At 36.4% G+C, this 19,168-nt stretch overlaps 1 protein-coding gene, 2 long non-coding RNA genes and 1 pseudogene across 3 annotated transcripts in view; 1 reads left to right on the forward strand and 3 right to left on the reverse strand.

The window, feature by feature from the left end:
• Positions 1–4,965: 4,965 nt before the first annotated feature.
• On the reverse strand, positions 4,966–6,669 carry LOC116931934 (annotated as a pseudogene).
• Positions 6,670–10,887: 4,218 nt separating this feature from the next.
• LOC116931684 lies at positions 10,888–11,261 on the reverse strand. The gene is made up of 2 exons (XR_004399102.2): positions 11,020–11,261; positions 10,888–10,956 (listed from the first exon to the last, which is right to left on the reverse strand). It is a non-coding gene; the product is annotated as an uncharacterized LOC116931684 (long non-coding RNA).
• Positions 11,262–12,126: 865 nt separating this feature from the next.
• Positions 12,127–13,087, reverse strand: LOC116931854. Its single transcript, XR_006651957.1, has 3 exons — positions 12,559–13,087; positions 12,422–12,490; positions 12,127–12,359 (listed from the first exon to the last, which is right to left on the reverse strand). It is a non-coding gene; the product is annotated as an uncharacterized LOC116931854 (long non-coding RNA).
• Positions 13,088–16,947: 3,860 nt separating this feature from the next.
• LOC116931691 overlaps positions 16,948–19,168 on the forward strand; it is an 8,372-nt gene continuing 6,151 nt past the window's right edge. Inside the window, exons 1-5 of the mRNA XM_045179955.1 lie at positions 16,948–17,280; positions 17,344–17,576; positions 17,646–17,960; positions 18,025–18,040; positions 18,274–18,688. Coding sequence (XP_045035890.1) covers positions 17,070–17,280; positions 17,344–17,576; positions 17,646–17,960; positions 18,025–18,040; positions 18,274–18,688 — 1,190 coding nt within the window. The 5' untranslated portion in view covers positions 16,948–17,069. The remainder of the gene's footprint in view (positions 17,281–17,343; positions 17,577–17,645; positions 17,961–18,024; positions 18,041–18,273; positions 18,689–19,168) is intronic.

Genomic DNA, 19,168 nt, shown 5'->3' on the forward strand with positions numbered 1-19,168 from the left:
ATCGGGGCCGAGCCCTAGTCATAGACCCCTGTAGAGCTCGGCCCCGATTACCTGAACCCCAAAAAATCGCACCGACCTATCCGACAAATGGCCGATCGGTGGCGACCCGGGTAGGTAGTTTTCAAGCGGTTCGGTTCGGTTCAAAATACCCAGTAAAAACGATATACCCAGCACCATCTTGAAAAATGGCGGATGCGTGGCGCCAAATTTTAAAACCATGAAAAATACGATGAATTACCCCAATTTTAAGCTTAAATAAAATTTCTGCGTAAGAATCGGGGCAAAAGTCGGGTAATCGGGGTAATGAACCGGGTTTTTGGAACCGATTAGCTTCTTTCCCTTGCACTGGTTTTACCCGGAAGTCGACCCAAATGCCATGGGCAGGAAAAAAGGTCCCCTAATGGGGGCCTTACTATGGGGCACATATTTTCTATTTCCAGGTATCTGAAAGTTATTCGCTGAATGATAAGAAATTAATTATATTACCTAGAAATTAACAAAATATTCTTACTTCTAATGTAAAATTGTTTTCATGTTGTCTACGAATTAAACACAGCAAGTTGTTTTTTAATTTAGAAATTGTATTCTAATTACAAATATACACACACATTTTAAAAATATCACAAACATAAATAAAACTTACGTAAAAACAAAATTCACATTTAAATAACGTTTAAAAATAAAACATTAAAAAAAAAAAAAAAAACATCAACCAGCTGATTGTCTGCTGAAAACAAAAGAAGGTGGTATCCCGTGATCTCTTGTAAAAAGGCCAGAGTCATGGAACCCTGGTTGGTTCACGATGAGAGGAATCCCTATACCGCGTTCCGTTGGTCTTTGTGTCAAAAATTTCGACTGTTTTGGGGCGGGGCACAGTCGTGGAAACTCGAATCAGAGTCATCTATTGAGAGAAACTGAGTTATTCAACGGCCATTATCAGTGTTTCTTTTCGAACTTCAATTTTTCTGTTGTCGTCTGCTTCGTTCGTTTCCTTTATCATGTTGTGATTGGCTGTGGAAGTTTTCCAACACCTTTCCTGATTGGTGCTTTCATCACACACCCGCTGGAGGCTCTGACTGCTATTTCCGAAATTAGACACAACGACAAACGATTTTCCACATGTCGTGAACCAACCAGGTTTCCATGACTCTGAAAAGGCATTGAAAAAGGATTGGCCTAGACCAACCGTATAGACCAAGATCGGATGCTGAGTTGCCAAGGCTGAATTCCGACCTGCGGTATTTGTCCTCTCGGGCCCTATAGGAGGGAAATGAAAAATAATATATTTAATTAAGTTGTAGTTAGTTTTATTACAAAATCTTTTGGAATCGTGTACTATACCTCTGTGCTGATATAATACAAAAAATTTTATCTCCAAAAAAGCTGTTATTTTTCCAGGAAACTTTTTGAAAGGTACTTGTTTACAATGTACCGTAGCAGACGTAAAGTGATTTACTGTGACTAGTGACTGTAGTGTCAAACTGTTTTCGTTTTTTATGTCATGAGTAGTGTAGTTTGTGATGTCGGTAATGAGTTATTTGACACAATTAGTCTTTTTAAGTTATCTGATTATGCTAAAGGACTTATTCATAAGGAAAAAGAAATTTACTTAGAAAAACGTCTGCTTCTTGTTCTACAGTTGTAATACGGGGAGGGGGGTGTTGTGGAAAGGTAAACAAGTATCTTTCAAAAAGTTTCCTGGAAAAATAACAGCTTTTTTGGAGATAAAATTTTTTGTATTATATCAGCACAGAGGTATAGTACACGATTCCAAAAGATTTTGTAATAAAACTAACTATAACTTAATTAAATATATTATTTTTCATTTCCCTCCTATAGGGCCCGAGAGGACAAATACCGCAGGTCGGAATTCAGCCTTGGCAACTCAGCATCCGATCTTGGTCTATAGCTCATATGAAGAGCCAAAAGGTTGGCCTAGGTGACGGAGACCAAGTTGGGAAGCACTTGTTGTAAAGAATGTTATGGTTGTAAAATATCGTTTGCAGTGTTGCCACTTTACAGGTTTTTCAGACTTCAGAGACAAGTAGGGCTCGGCCGGCCCTGATCACATTCTAATCGGGGACACCGCTAAGCTTCCCCAATAAAAATAAATCGGAGAAGTTCGGTGCGGGGATTTCTTTTTTCGGTGCGGAACGATGCTATAATCGGTACTGAACCGATAGCACCGCTTCAGCCATAGGGGGTTAGTGTTACCAGTGACCTTATGTTGTGATAGGCCAACGAGAATCACGTGACTAGGGTCACATTTTGTTCTTGCTGGCCGCAGGGTAACCGACAATTTAGATCACTATTCATTGATAATCGGGGAAGGCACCGATCACCGCACCGATAAGATCATCCCCGCACCCACTCGACTAAAAAGTTCCCCGATTGGCGCGGGGACGAGTACTAGAGACAAGTTTGTTTTCGGGAACTGCATGTTTGCAAGTTTTTGTAAGTTTTTGCTACTTTTGCCAGTTTTTGCGAGTTTTTTCCAATTTTTAAAAATATTTTAACGGGAAAATAGAAGCAGAGTCATAGATCCCTGGTTCCTCCACTATGGCTATTTGCCCTCTCAGAAAAGGGGGTTTTGCAGGGAATGAAAATGAGGGTTATTAAGTCGGGTCGGTCTGGGCGTAAGACTGATTTTCCACCCATGAGAGCCCCTCTTGCGAGTGTGTTGTTTCACTCCACACAGAAACAGAAAATCCCTTTAACGCCCCGACTAGTGGTGGCAACCTAGTTTTTTTTTGTTACTAGGTATTACTAGGTAAAATACCTAGTTTTTTTTACAAAACTAGGTATTACTAGGTTATTTACCTAGTTTTCGCAAAATCTAGGTACGGTAATTGCAAAAAAACTAGATACTAGGTACTAGTAAAAGTAGTAAAAAAAACTAGGTAAAATTTTAAACTAGGTAATTACCTAGTTATTTAGGTACCTAGTTTCAAAATTCAAATTAGGTACAACTTTTAAACTAGGTTCTTCAAAAATGTTTAATTTCCCAAAAAATCAAATGTAAGCTGCAGTACCCATACCAAATAAAAATTACCATAGACTTCGATTTTGAATCTCTTTGTATTCACTTATTTGAATTACTGAAAAGAAGAAAACAGATTAAGGGTTTATGTCAAATTTCTTATTGAATCTGCAAAGTGTTTGCGATTCTAGTAAAACTGATGACACGTTTGTTTTTTTGCCTTTGCAAGAAAGCCCACTGCAAGAAAAAAGTAGCTCTGTGGATGCAGACGTTGCTGGCATGGCCAGATATTGCAATGCTATTCCAGACAGATTGGAAATTTTTGTGTCACAAAATTTCAAATTTTTCATTTTTTTGTGTGTCACATAAAAATGAATATAAAACATCGTTGCCATTATTTTGACAACGCTGCATAAAAATCAAAATTACTTAAGTAATTATCTAGGTAATCATTTTAAAAAACTAGGTATTACTATTACTAGGTAATTTCTAGGTAGAAAAATGGACCAAAAACTAGGTAAAAGTAGAGAAAAAAAACTAGGTAATACTAGGTAACTAGGTAAAACTAGGTAATACTACCTAGTATTGCCAACACTAGCCCCGACCCTCGTTTTTTTGTATAGTATTCCCCGCAAGAGGGTACCCCTTTTCTGAGAGGGAAAATAGCTATAGTGGAGGAACCAGGGGTATTTGAATCTGTATAAAGGCAAAAAAAAAAAAAAAGCATTTTTCATGCAAAATTTTAAAATCTATTTTTTTTTTTGGTAGGTTTTTGCGGGTTTTTTAGAAAAAATTCCAGTATTTGCAAGTTTTTTACTAAAAAATGCAAGTTTTCAGCAGGTTTTTGGAGATCTGGCAAACAGGGTTTTCAGGTTTTTGATAAACTGTTCCAGGTTTTCCCTATTTTCAAAGGGTCACTCACACCTATTGCCCCCCAGAATTCTGGGGGCCTCTAGCGACCTAAAATGCTACTTCCCCCCAGAATTCTGGGGGTCTCCAGTGATTGCTAATGCTATTGCCCCCTAGAATTCAGCGCAGCCGTAACCTCTGTACATAATTAATCTTAGTTTGTGCAATTTTAAATACCTAACTAAAAACAGAAACACATTTAGTAAATTTTTTAAAAATAAACAATCCTGACATCACGAATTATTAATTATTTATAAGTAGTGAACTAGTAATTACGTAAATAACGCCACTGGGTGTCGGCCTTCGAGATTTATGTGGGGCTGCGTGGGCTGAACCATCGGTGGGTTGCCAAGTTGAAATGCGACCCTGAACGGAAAAAAATGTCACCCAGTTGGGAAAAACTAGTTTCTAGAAAACCATCTGCGGACGTACAGTAGGTGCCAAAAGTATCCGAACACTTCACGTTTTCGGACCATTTTAGCATGGGTTCAAATGACGGAGCGCGCTTAGCGCGATTGAAAAAAGAGAGTTAAAAAATCCACCTAAGTCAATGAAAATAATTTTGTGACCTAATAATAGATAAAGGTATCTAAAAAATTTTTTTTAATTTTTTATGACTTGTAGCCGCTGGCCGGCATATCAGTGCACAAGTATCCGAACGCGAGTTTTTCCGCCGTGCTTTCTTATGGCACTACGTGTCTTCTTTATTATTTTTTAAAATATACCAAATATAATACTATCAAAGGCTAACTAGGCTTTTTATGTGTACAAATACGTAATCTACTCCTTCCGGCCACTTGTTATGCTTAAACTTAAATCCCTTTTAGTAATTAATTTTTCCGTGGCAGGCTATGTGTCATTTTCTGATTTTTTCCCGTCAGAAAAATAGTTCGGATACTTTTGGCACCTACTGTATATCCACCATATTCTTTTCCTAGTCTATTGACTCGAATTGTAGTTTTTCTTGCCGTCCTCGCGGCTTTCTTTTCTGTTTACTTTTTTTAATTACTCTTAATTCAGCGATTTACGTGTCACTGGAATGTTTGTGCTGAAATAAACTGAACAGACACATGGCTTTAAAAACAATGTCTACTGGACATAAACTTTTATTCACAAGTCAGAAGTATCCGTTATTTGCTTAACTGTGTTTACAGGCACACTAGACTCGATTGCTGGTATAACTTCACCTATTTGAAGAAAAAAAAACATCAATTGATAAACAGTCGAAAGAGAAACAATCTTACCCAAAGGAGAGTTTGTTGTGAATAAGATACTAAGATTTGCTAAGTTTGGATTCTTTTTTTCTAAAAACCGAATCAAAGAAAGAAGAGAGTCCTTCGAGGAAGTGCCTGTTACAGCTACAGCCAGGATCGTCCTTATTTAATAAAAAAGTAAATAAAACATAGTAGATCTATATTAAAATCAATGTAATGATGATTTAGTCTCACACTTACCCGTCTTCTTGTTCGTGGACTGAAGGCTCAATAATAATGTCTTTCGAGTAAGGTTTTCTTGTCCTAATATCCATGAACGCAACTGACTGACATCTAATACAATTTCCTTGCTTTAAATATAAAAATGTGTAGGAAACACTATTCAAAAGTCCCCTTTGTGTAGCGCTCTGACTACTAACAATCCAAATATCGTCGATGGCGTCTCTCAATTCACTTGTTTGAAAAATTTCCATCTCTGTCTGTGGCTGGATCAACACTACCCATTCTCTGGACAGCAAGTTTTGCTACTTCAAGATTAGAAGTGGGGATCTTTTCTGGGAGTGCCCATGGAGACAGGTTCTTAAATTTTGGCATCCAGTAAGTCATTCTTCTAAGTTTCTTCGTTGGGAATCCATTGCGGCCCAAAAATGTTAAGGACCATAGCGTCGGTTTCTACATCTGGACACACCTGAAAAATTAACAACATATAACTATTAGCTGAACATTTTCCTCTACAAGATTCATCCAAACCATCGTCTTCCATCTGTTCCAGAACATCAATTATACATTGCTGTTGCTTTGGATAGTGCATAAACTCTGCCTGAAACATATTTATACATGTACCCTTTGGTAAAGTATCAACTGTCGTTTCTGTCAGATAGAAAATGATTCCCACAGTGATACCGGCCAGGATCAAACAGCAGGATTCAGGAACCCATGTAAGTAATTTTGGCCAACCACTCAGAAATGAAATGTGAAGGAGGAAGTTAAGATAGAAATGTGAATGCCTGGTACAAAATAATGGTTTCTATTGCTTATTTTAACTATGCATGTGCCAAAAACCCACATTGCAATTACAAATGGCACTGCCAATCTCGGGAAATTTGGCTTAGCAATAGGTATTTGACGTCTTACAGTTGTGGTGGCAGGTGAAGTATAAGAGTGTGTACTGCTGTAAGGGTGTCCACTATCATCTTTTTCTGCAGAATAAAAAATGCACCAGTTAACTGAATGAGCAATCATGCAGTGACCTTTGCCAAAATACTATCACTGAGCAAAGTATTTCACCTGTTTGCAAACCAGTTGAATATTTATTTAACATCAATCACTTGTGGGTATTCTGGGTAGTAACTGTCAAAATATCTGCTTTATCAAAATTCTTTGGTTCTTCAGTAAACTTTTTCTCCTATGGATGCACCGCTTGAGAAAATGAATAACCGGGCAAGAAAAACATACAAAACAAAAAAAAACAAACAAGGGAGAAGTGGGTAAAGCTACCCACTCTGTAAAAATTATGAAAAAATATTCATAAACAAAAAACTTGAGACAAGACGATTTTTTATAGTTTTTGCGCTCTATGGATAAACTCGACCCTATTGACAAAAGAAAAAAATATAATCCTTTTTAAATTTTTTTCTATGAACATTTGTTAAAATTTTTTTATAGAAATATATAGATCTTGATGAGGGCTATCGATATCTGTAAAATTTATTTAATTTGGACTTATAGTTTTTCCTCAAAAAATTATTTAAGTTTTAAATATATCAGGGAGGTGGGGGTTACCCGATACCCGTGAAACCGTACCGACCAAAGCAAAAAATTGTAAATTGGTTTACTACCCTAGGAAAATTTTTTAATGCGATAATTTTGCACAAATGGATAGATCTAATCAAGAGCTATCAATTCCTGTAATTTTTTTCAAATATAGAGCATATAGTTTACCGATTATAATTTATTTAGTTCACGATCCGTCAAACCACACCGGCAAAAATATCCAATTGGTTTACTACTCGGTTAGGTATTTTTTAAGCAAAAATTTTACGGAAGTGGATAGCCCCCATCATCGGCTATCCATTTCTGTAAAATTTGTTTATTTAGACCTAATATTGTTACCTATAAAGCTATTTTAATTTTGTGTACTGGGATAGAGGGATTACCCGAGACACGTTAAACCGCACCTACCTACATACCTGAAAAAGAGATGATCGGTCATTACTCGGGTAGGTGCTTATCAAGCGGTTTCTTTCGTTCAAAATACAGTGCTGGTCCAGTTATAGAACTGCCTAGCTATGGAACCGGCTCGGTTATCGAACCGATTTTTCTTTGCCGTGTTTCAGCGCCACCGTTGGCCGTATTATGTACTTTATCGATTTTCTATGGCGGGAATGAATGGGTTTTGCCTTTTAAAACACGCAAAAAAATAGTACTGTAATGGGTTTTATCTTTTTAGGCAATGTTGTACATTGGTTCAATGACCCAACTAATAATAAAAGGCGGTAAAGTTATTCATACCAAATACAATAATAATGGGCGGTAAAGCTATTCATACCACATACAACAGAATACAATGGCTTCCACTATTCATTCTTATCTTCTAGCACCTTGTTCCATTCCAGTCCTTCTACCAACTCTAATTTCTTTTTCCTTCTGGTATGACAACAGTTCTTCTAGTTCATCAAACCACTCCCTCTGTGGATGGTCCCCCACCAACGAAGATACACTAGTATCTCACCATTCATAGCCATAGACTATATTACACATGTATTAAAAATCTTTTTAAGTTAGTCATAGCAGCGGTTCGAACACGGGACTACTAGATCCATGGCGAACAGCATTACCACTCTGCTATGTGCCCTTACATTCTAAGACCGTCAAAGTTTGAGGGATGAAAGAACCAACGATAGGTGGCACTAAGATCGGGTGCTTGGTTATAGAACAATTCAGTTATAGAACCGCGCACAGGCCGGTTCTATAACTGGACCGGCACTGTACCAACTTTAAAAGATATGGCCCAGCCTTAACTTAAAATGGGTGTGCAAGTGAGGGAAAATAAATAAAACTGTGATGTATTGCAAAAAACAAGTCAAATAGGGTACACAGTAATGATATCGGGTTTTGAAACCGGTTCCACTACCCGAATGCCCATGAGTGGAAATTCACAATTATTATAGTAATTTTAATGAAATTATACCATTGATTAATTAAGTAATGTTCTAATAAATAAAAACAAAATTATAAAGTTAAAAGGCATTGTATTACGGAAAGGAAAGAGAAAGAAAAATAAACAATAAACATAAATAATAATAAAACAATAATAAAACAAAAAAATACGGCTCGGGGGTTTTGTGTAGAGGGGGGAAGATGCACAGCTTCACGATGTAAATAATTCCCCCTAGTGTCGTCGGAGCGAACCCTACCACCATGGTATATGGGATGGTAAACGTGCGCCTGCAACACACCTGGTAAGGCTTTGTTACAAAGAACCCCATTGCAGCATGTAGTGCTCCAAGCGGCTTCTGCCCTAACTTTACTGTTGGTCGTGGACCTGACACACTGAGTATTCGTCTGCTGTAGGGAAACAAATAAACACACTGAGTATTTGTCTGCTAAAGGAAAAAAAATTTAACAATTGTGTTTCTTTCTGGATTGCAAAAAGTTAGTAATATTTTCAGTAATGGTTAATATGAAGATAAACAAACAAACATCAGAGAAAGAACGGGAAACTGAAAGGTATGAGAAGTATCAAACAAGCCTAACGTGTTTTCCAAAAGCCTTTCCCCTGGAATTTGTCTTTGACAGATCACGGTTACGGACTCGTTTTCATTTTGAATAATTCAAAAAGATCCAAGACTGGGAATGTCAGACTTGTAAGTCCGTATTACATTACCATGGCCAACTTGCATAATTTTAGTCCCATTAATAAACTGGGGATATGTTTTTATGTTGAGTTCTTCAAGCATTTCTAAAATGTCTGGCTGACTTGAGGCTACCCACTGTCCTCCAAGATCAAATTTTTCTTTCTGTCCTCCTCCAATATTGATTTAATTAGTAAGAGTCCTTCCTCCTATAGAGCACCGGTTTCGCGCAATTCGATGTCCGCCATTTCTGGTTGTTTATGTCATGTTTGCGTGTCTGTATTGGCTGAAAGTGTTATTTTCCAATACAAAGTGGATTTGTGAATCAGTGTTTAATTTTTTTCAATTTTTTTTTTCTTGTTCAATTTTTTTTTCTCTTGTAGGCCTTGAGACCTACAAGAGATTTATCGATGGGGAATTGGATCATTTTGTCAATCAGTCTTTAAACAAAAATTTGTTGAGAAAGCAAGGTATACTCTTCATTTGTTTATTGTAACATTACTATAACATGTAACTTTTGTTGTCTTAACGTATGAATAAATTGTACTTCATAATTTGTATTACCTCTGAACATTTAAAATTACTCTTCTGACTCTCTATCCATGGCTGACTTAGCGTTAACATACACTTTGTCAAGATTCAGGATGGGGCCCAGTCTGGGTGTGTTTCTCCAGTGTACTAAAATGGTTTTCCTGTGATTTCAAATAGAAGAATTAGATAGACACATTCACTATTAATAAATTGTCGAGACTTACCTAGAACAAAATGTGCATTACAAACTCTAATGTTATTTGTTTTGCAACCCGAGGCACAACAATATGAAAACCCAGACAGTCCTACAGAAAAGATTTTTTAAAAATACAAGAAATGTGATCTGAAACAGAAATTGCTACACATACTAACCAAGATACGTAGCAATTAACTGACACAAAAAAATTTAAAAAATTAAACACTGATTCACAAAATCCACTTTGTATTGAAATAACACTTTCAGCCAATACAAACAACCAAAACATGACATAAACAACCAGAAAAATGGCGGACATCGAAACAATTGACACGCGAAACCGCGATGTGAATTGCCTCTATGCGGTCTTCAAAGAACAAATATGATTTGAAGCAATGAAAATGAAACTCTTTATACAAATTTTTTATTGGTACCAAAATTACCTTTAGCCTCTAAAAGACACAGCTTTGCTTAATACTTGGTTCTAATTTTAAGATTTCATATGCAGCTGTCATTCCTGAAAGACCACAACCAATAATGATAACATCACATTCTTTTACCTCATTAGGCAGTTTAATTTCATCCATTTTTTTTTGTTTTTTGAAACTTCAACACAGTGAAAGGAAATTACGACTTAAACTGGAGAAACAGGACGTCTTGAGAATGAAGCGCACACATTTATAATTTTAGTTTGAAGCATAGGGCTGAATCAAAAAAGGAAAATCAACCAAGCCTTTCCACTCCAGTAAATGTTTGTCAAACGAAAGGTCCTTCTTCAATTTAACCTCATCCTATATCAAGGTACCCCACCTTCTTCTTGACTTCTCACTCAGCTGTTGTCGGTCAAATTCTCGTTTGATTGAATCGAGTGCGCTTTCGTTATAACCAAACTTGCATGGAGTTGAACTCAGCAATTTACGGATTGTATCCGGATGTGGAAGAATGCTTCTATTCCTCAAATGTTTATACGCCGAGGTGCTTTTCATCTTCAAGAGTAAACACTGGAGTAAAAAGCCAGGATCATATCGCATAGAGTAAGCCTTCCCACTATCCGACGTAAGCTGTGTCCGTCCCTTCGCCATTAATGTTCTAATAACGTCCTGCTCCTGTAAACGTTATTTTAAAAAAAATTATTAGCGTAAATTAATCAATAGAATCATTCATTAAAACACTAACCTGTGGTTTATGAATGGATGATATTTGTTTTTCCAGTGACTTCTCAGTCAAGTTCTTTAGTTCCACCTTAAATTGTTCGATCTTTCCGGCCATATCCTGATAAAAAAAAAGATTAGCCAATATATGTAACAGAACCACGAATCATTAAATTTTAATTACGTTGAAATATGAAACTAGACGTGCATTTTGTTGTCTTAATCGTCTAATGGTTTTTTCCTTTATTTTTTCCTGCAATTTTGCTACCTTTGCGCAATTCTTTGTACAATTGATGCAGGAATCTGGCAAAATCTTCCTAGACACGTTCCTCTTGCGAGAAGCAATGAGGTATTTATTGCAACATTTGCAGTATGAATTAGTATTCGTTGCAGATCAGCGCCTTACTCATTCGCGAAGTTACTCCGCAGCATCCAGCTTTGCTTGTTGATGTTTCAACTAATTAAATAACAATAATAATTTTAAACGAAATTAATTCTATTTCAACAACAGCACCTCTTTTGCTTGTCACGTTATTGCAAACTGATTAATTCTCTTTTCAGCTGCAACATCAGTAGCTAAAGGAGAATAGCGTGAAGCATCGGGGATCACAGCCTCTGCATGGCATCCATTGGTATAAATTGATGATTGAACTATGTTGAAAAGTAGAATTACTGTTTTATCTAGAGAACGAGTTGGAGTTAAAGACTAATACCTTCTTCGTTTGTCATGTTATCACAAACTGATTCATTCTGTTGTTCGTTGGCAACAACATCAGCAATAGGGGGCAAGTGGGAAACGGCAGGAATTACAGCATCTTTGTGGCATCCATCTGAGGTAGTTGGTGATTCAAGTAACAAAGAATGAAAATTATTATTTCACCTAGAGAACTATTTTGATGTAAAGATGAATACCAGTCATTGTTGCATCTGGATGAACTAACTCGTCATAGCTGTGTAAGGACGGGGAATGAAAATAGTTTTCCTTTTAATATTGAATATGGGGAATAGTTGTGTGTGATGATGATGAGTTTATTGTTGCACAAAGTTTTTGGCAAAGACCGAAATAACAGTTAACAAGACGAGTCCGATTTAAAGAGACTTACTGATGAAGACTGCAGAAGACTGCAAAAGAGACTGACACAAGACTGACTGACAAGACTGACACAAGACTGACACAAGACTGACACAAGACTGACACAAGACTGACACAAGACTGACTGACAATCGGGGAAAAGGGCAACATTTATACGAAGGAGCAAGGTCACTTAGGGTTAGGTGTCGCAAAGGGAATTAATGTTTTGTGTGTAAATGTAACACCTATGTGGAGAATTCACACGTTTGAAGGCCGGAGCCATCGGTAGATGACCTATCGGTGGAAGAGGGGAAAAGGGTTGTAAGCGTGGGAAGGGAGAAAGGGATGTAAGGAACGCGGCTGACCGTTCCTTACAGCTGCAACAAGTTCTGGTGGCCTTGGCTGTGGCTTCTGTATTTTGGTACATGGTTCAGTACGTAACCTTGGTCCTCCTGGGTTTCACAATATTTCGGTTAGTATTATTTTTTTAGAATATCTTAATATTTATAAGTACCTGCTGTTGATCCAATGTTAAGGATACATGGCTGTAAGGCCATTGTAGTCTGTTTCAAGATTGCTATACCTGTTGGTACACAAATTTATAGCTTTTTAAAGACTGCCAATTACAATTTCACTATGTTTAATAGCTACCTGCCAAATTTTTTGTGGGCACTACATTTTTTTTAACAAACGATTTCTTGCTGCTGGAACAAAGTTGTTGCTTACTTGAGTTCCTTTATGAATTTCACTTTTCTTAAAATGTGCCTCGTCAACCCAGGTTTGGCAATTATTTTCTGCCATTCCTCCAATTTTCCTAATGGAATGAAAAACAAGGATTTGTCGCTTTCCTTATCAATCACACCACAAATAAAGCACACTTTCACTTTTTGCATTTTCGGCCGAGAATGAACAGAGACGCCATTAACAAATGAATTTTAATAGCTGCATGCTTCTTGAACTAGATGTGAAAAGTTTTATTTACTACCACCAGAAGGGTGTTATAAGGGGTAAAAACAGATGTTCGTTAGTTGAAAACTGGTCTCAAAGCCTTACCGGGTGTGTTGCAGGTGCACGTTTACCATCCAATATAGACGGTAGGGTTCGACCCGGCGACCGAGACAGCTTTATCTCGTTCAGGGACCTGAACGCTGTCAGGCAAAACATGACGACAACTCCTGGTAGGGTTCTCAATTTGCCTCAATTTGCAGCAAGAGATAGGCAGCTCAATTCGCTATACTAGCGCAACTTGCCTTTCGCATTCAGATGCAACTCCATCTCGTTCAGGGACCTGAACCCTGTCAGGCAAAAACACAAAACCCCCGAGCCGCTTTTTTTTGGTTTTGTGTTTGTTATTATTTATGATTATTGTTTATTTTTCTTTCTGTTTCCTTTCCGTAATACAATGCCAGTTAACTTTATAATTTTGTTTTCATTTATTAGAATATTACTTAATTAATCAATGGTATAATTTCATTAAAATTACTATAATAATTGTGAATTTCCACTCATGGGCATTCGGGTAGTTGAACCGGTTTCAAAACCCGATATCATTACTGTGTACCCTATTTGACTTGTTTTTTGCAATACGTCATAGTTTCATTTATTTTCCTTCACTTGCACACCCATTTTAAGTTAAGGCTGGGCCATATCTTTTAAAGTGGGTATTTTAAACGAAAGAAAACCGCTTGATAAGCACCTACCCGAGTAATGACCGATCAGCTATTTTTCAGGTGGGTAGGTTGGTGCGGTTTAACGTGTCTCGGGTAATCCCTCTATCCCAGTACACAAAATTAAAATAGCTTTATAAGTAACCATATTAGGTCTAAATAAACAAATTTTACAGAAATGGATAGCCGATGATGGGGGCTATCCACTTCCGTAAAATTTTTGCTTAAAAAATACCTAGCCGAGTAGTAAACCGATTGAATATTTTGGTCGGTGTGGTTTGACGGATCGTTAACTGAATGAATTATAATCGGTAAACCATAAGCTCTATATTTGAAAAAAATTACCGGAATGGATAGTTCTTGATTAGATCTATCCATTTGTGAAAAATTATCGCATTAAAAAATTTTCCTAGGGTAGTAAACCGATTTACAATTTTTTGCTTTGGTCGGTACGGTTTCACGGGTATCGGGTAACCCCCACCTCCCTGATATATGTAAAACTTCAATAATGTTTTGCGGAAAAACTATAAGTCCAAATTAAATAAATTTTCAGATATCGAAAAAATTTCCATTGTATCGGCTAGACCGAGTTATGCGTTACAGCGAAAAAACGGAAATTTTTTCATCATGATAGGATTTCTTTCCATATTAATATTTGAATTTTTTTTACGGAAATCGAAAGCTCTTAGTGAGAGCTATCGATTGCCATAAAATTCATAATAATGGAACCTTTCGTTTGGATACAATAAATTATTCAATTTTGCCAAGTTTGGGGGAGGAGGGGGGATGACGTAGATACACACCCAACTTTTCGTACACCGTCTCGGATAATTTTCTTCATTTTAAATAATATACAATGTACTTTTCGTGATCCTCTTATCACGAGGAACACGATGACACTTAGAAAAACGTCATTAAACATTGTTTTAGATTAGGAATAAGCAAATATGTATGAACCAATCGTGAAAGAGCATGACGGTGGCCATCATTTTTTGGCGCCAGTTCAAATTTCGTCTTTTTCCATTGAAAACTAAACGTAAAACACTTAACTATTATTGATTATTAATAATTTCTAATTCAATATTAAATAAATAACACTAAATGGCAGTATTTCAGTAATTATCAGTTCAGTCATTCAGTTCTTCAAATTTCTTGTTGCTAATCATGCAAAACTTAAAGATTAATTAATACACGTAAAACTGTTGTACTGCAAATCTGTTTTATTGCCTTAAGCTCTTCCGATAAAGGCATTTTTAACCAAAAGAAAACCAACTGTTGGAGGAAACAACAATTCAATCAATATTAATTAAGTGGTTTTAAGTGGTTAATGAAAATTAAGAATTAGGCACGTGTATAAATAAGGTAAACAATCCGTAAACGGAAACAAATCCTGTAAACATTGTAATACTTGTAATACAAATTTTATACTGAAAACTGAAATGCAATCCGTGAACGGAAATTCAACATTCAAACTCTGAAAAAAGGAAACATGACTTTATACTTCCGTGAATGGATTCAAATCTGAGCGCCTTCGAACGATTATACTCACATGTACAGTATGTTCCAAAAAATCCGACCACCCTTTTCAAATAAAAATGCCCCCTATTGTCAAATAGCACAATTGCATCGAGTTTTAGGCCAGATTGAAGCACATGGTAAAATGTGGAAAAACCATGTAAGAAATTGCCATGGAAACGAGACAACCATTAGTTAGCTCGCATCCTTACATCAGTGTGTGCTGGGAATACTTGCCGTTAGGCATAGCCAAGAATTTTACAAAGTTTTATCATTTTTCTACTCTACTGGTCTACGCGAGACAGACTAAAGGAATGGAAGTTTCGTTTCTATGGCAACCAAACATTTGTTGTAGGTGGATTTGCTTAACCAACAAAAACAAAAGAATACTTCAATTATATTGTCGCGGGGAACAACAGCAGATGTCCCTATCTGTTCCTAGAAGCGTCAAACTCAAACGCTATAGCTACGAATGTTCTAGTTTTCTTCTTCTTAGTCTCTCTCTTCCACTAAACTAGACGCTTAGCAAAAGTAAGGTTTCAATTCATTATTCATGTAATCATTGTATTCCCTTTTTCTGTGTTAAGAATAATACAAACGTTTTCAAGTCAAGTGTGACAATATCATTATTAAATTATAATAATATAATATAAATCACAATTATTAAAAAATAACAATTGGAATTAATAATATATATTAAATATATTAATTATAATAGTGACTTATTAAGTATTCTTTTAATGAAAACGTTTCAAAACAAAAGAATGCCTAATAATTTACTATTGTAATAAATAAATCTAATATTCATATTAAAGAAATTGTATATTATTTTATTTCAGTTAAAAAAATTTTATAAATAGTAATTTAAATTATATTATTATAATTTAATAATGATATAATAAAAATATTCTTTTGTTTTGGGGATGAGCAAATCCACCTAAAATAAATGTCTGGTTGCCATATAAACGAGATTTCCATTCCTTAACTCTGTCTCGCGTAGACCAGTAGAGTAAAAAAATGGTAAAACTTTGTTAAATTCTTTGCTATGCCTAACGGCAAGTATTCCCAGCACACACTGATGTAAGGATGCGAGCTCACTGATGATGGGTGTCTCGTTTCCATGGCAATTTCTTACATGGTTTTTCCACATTTTACCATTTGCTTCAATTTGGCCTAAAACTCGATGCAATTGTGCTATTTGACAATAGGGGGCATTTTTATTTGAAAAGGATGGTTGGATTTTTTTGGAACATACTGTACGGAGGAAAGGTGGTGCGATTAGTTGCCCATCAGTGAAGGGAAACGAATCCATTGGTCACCATTCGCGGCATCCGTTTTCATGGAATAACATACTTGGATCTGAATCCGTTCACGGGTGAAGACTGTGTTGCTCGAAGGGTCGAGACCGTCACCGCTACATCCCAGTGGGACTATTCTGGCCCTCTGATTGGCTCTCTCCTTCTCCTCACCCTATAAAGCCCCTCCACCTCATCTGCTTGTGGTGTGTGGTGTGCGTGGGGCGTGTGTTGAGTTTTTGGTCGGACTGTCGCCTTCATTTGTTTATTTTTCGTGTGTTTATTTATACTATTTATGTTTACTTTTATTGTTTGTAATTTATTCTAATAGACCAGTTTCGGATGCTGCGTTGCAAAATTTTTAAAAATCGAGGGGGGTTTCGATTGCAGGGGGAGATAGGAAAAAAGGGGGTTTTGATTTATTTACCCAGTAATACTTATCCAATTCAGGAAATGTTCTAGAATACTACACTTTAAGACATTCTGCGTCTTCTCCAGTCATTTTAAATAATTAATCATCCCTAGTTTATCCATGAAAATTAATTCAAGTAAAAGACTAGGGATGCTGTTTAGTATTTTTTGCGTTTTTAGTAGTGGTTATCATAGCTGTCAAGTGTCAGTCCTGTCACAGGCTTAATATTACTCTGTGTTGCGAACTGTAAATTTACTTGTGCCAATTTTAGAAATGGTTAAGATATGTGCTATTGTGGGGTGCATAAACAAAGCTGGAAACGGAGTATCTTTCTTTTGTATTCCAAAAGTAATACAGAAAGACACAGAATCAGGACAACAATTACAGAAGAAAAGACGTTCGTTGTGGATCAAGCAACTAAAGAATAGCATTTCCATAACTGATCACAGTGATACTAGGGTTTGTAATGAACATTTAATTACTAGTTAGTAAAGAATTCATGTACAACAATTTAACAGATGTTTAATGTTGTTATTTGGCGTTGCAGGGACTCCTAACAAAGATGAGTCTCACCCTGATTGGGTCCCCAACGTAAAGTGTAATGCTGATATAATAACAAGTAAAGAAGATGCAAAAAATAAATTGCAACGTCATTTAAGAAAATGCAACAGGAAGCAAGTGGAAAGTAAAGATCAACAGTCATCGACACCCAGTGAGAAAATTGTTGTTACACCATTATTGGCTAGCTATTTCGAAGATTCATCAGCAACTATATCTGCAGTATAGCTAGTAACATAACCATGAGAGTTTTACGGTTCTTAAAGTAATGTATTTTAAATTATTTATTAGAACCCTGAAGAACAGACTGCGGAATACGGTGATCATATGGATCTTGAAACAGCCAACACTCATTCCAAAAATGAACCAGTTGATGAAGTAATAAAAAAGTTAAAAGATGAACTACGAACTACAGCACTTCAACGAGATTCTGCTTTTAAAGAGGTAGAGAAAATAGGTGACATGATTGCTAAAGTCTCATCGGAGAAAATATCTGTTTGTGAGAAGTTGCATGAGTTACAGCTGCAGGTCAAAAATAACAGTTTTTTTATTAAGGGGATCACAAAAACGAAGCAGGGGGAGGGGTCGTTGGTTTTGTTACGCTTTGTAAGGGGGGGGGGGTTCATAAAATGTACGACCAGAACAATATCGTGGATTTTAATTTCTGCAGAAAAAAAAAAGCGTTAGTTTTTTTGTTGTTGTCAGACAACTGTTGTCTGCTAAATGGATCCCATTGCAGTCATTTTCTCTCAATTATATGATTCTGGTTTTTGGGGGGGTTTGAACATTTGTACTTTTTTTAGGGGGGGGTAGTAAACTTTGTTACGGCCGTTACAGGAGGGGGAGTCAAAAATTGACCAAAAATGCGTTACGTATTTTGTGAACGGCCCCTAACGAGCTCGAAAACGACGACACTAAGACACTATGACACTTTATTACACAGGTCTAAATAGTTTTAAGTTACTTACAACTATTTTTAATGCTTTATCGCCAACTCTACACCAAGATCCTAGGTTTAAAGTATCTTTGAAGGAGCAGTTTATTATTACTTTAATGAAACTAAGGTTAAATTTAGGTATCCAAGATTTAGGCTACAGATTTGGAGTGTCTAAGAAAACAGTAGCATCTTACATAGAGAAATTTCTTAATGTTATGTATGTTCGTCTTCCTCCAGCTTTGTTATTATGGCCAGACCAAGAAGCGTTAATGAAAACTATGCCAATTTCCTTTAGAGTTCATTATCCTAAATGCGTAGCAATAATAGATGCATTTGAAATCTTTTGTGAAATGCACAGTAACATGGTGGATAAGTCTTCTTACTATTCAAATTATAAATCTCATCGATTGGCGGAGATATAGGACCGGTCGAAATAGGCCCCGACGAAATAGGCCCGGCAAATAGGACCGGACGAAATAGGACCCTACGAAATAGGCCCACTTTAAAAATATTTTTAAAGCGGTCCTATTTCTCCGTCAAAGTGGGCCTATTTCTCCCTTTTATTTCTAAGTTCCATAAGGTACTCTGAAATAATTTCGAAAAAATTTGACCTATTCTCCATGGGAGAGAAGGCGGAATAATATACGATACTTCCGCCACCGTTTATATTCATTGCCGTAGCTCAAACCCCGATGAGCGAAATTCACACATTGCCGTCTAGTTATTTATATGTTAGTTAACCGATTTCCGTCTTTATTTTTTCATGAACCTATTCCCCTTTTTTTTTTACTATAAAGTTCATTTGTTACAAAAGTCGTTTTCACTTCACAACTATCGTTAATTTGAAAAATGAACAAATTTCCGTGCTTGCTTTGCC

This window comes from Daphnia magna, linkage group LG10 (genome assembly GCF_020631705.1).
Source record: "Daphnia magna isolate NIES linkage group LG10, ASM2063170v1.1, whole genome shotgun sequence".
Taxonomy (NCBI): Eukaryota; Metazoa; Arthropoda; class Branchiopoda; order Diplostraca; family Daphniidae; genus Daphnia; species Daphnia magna.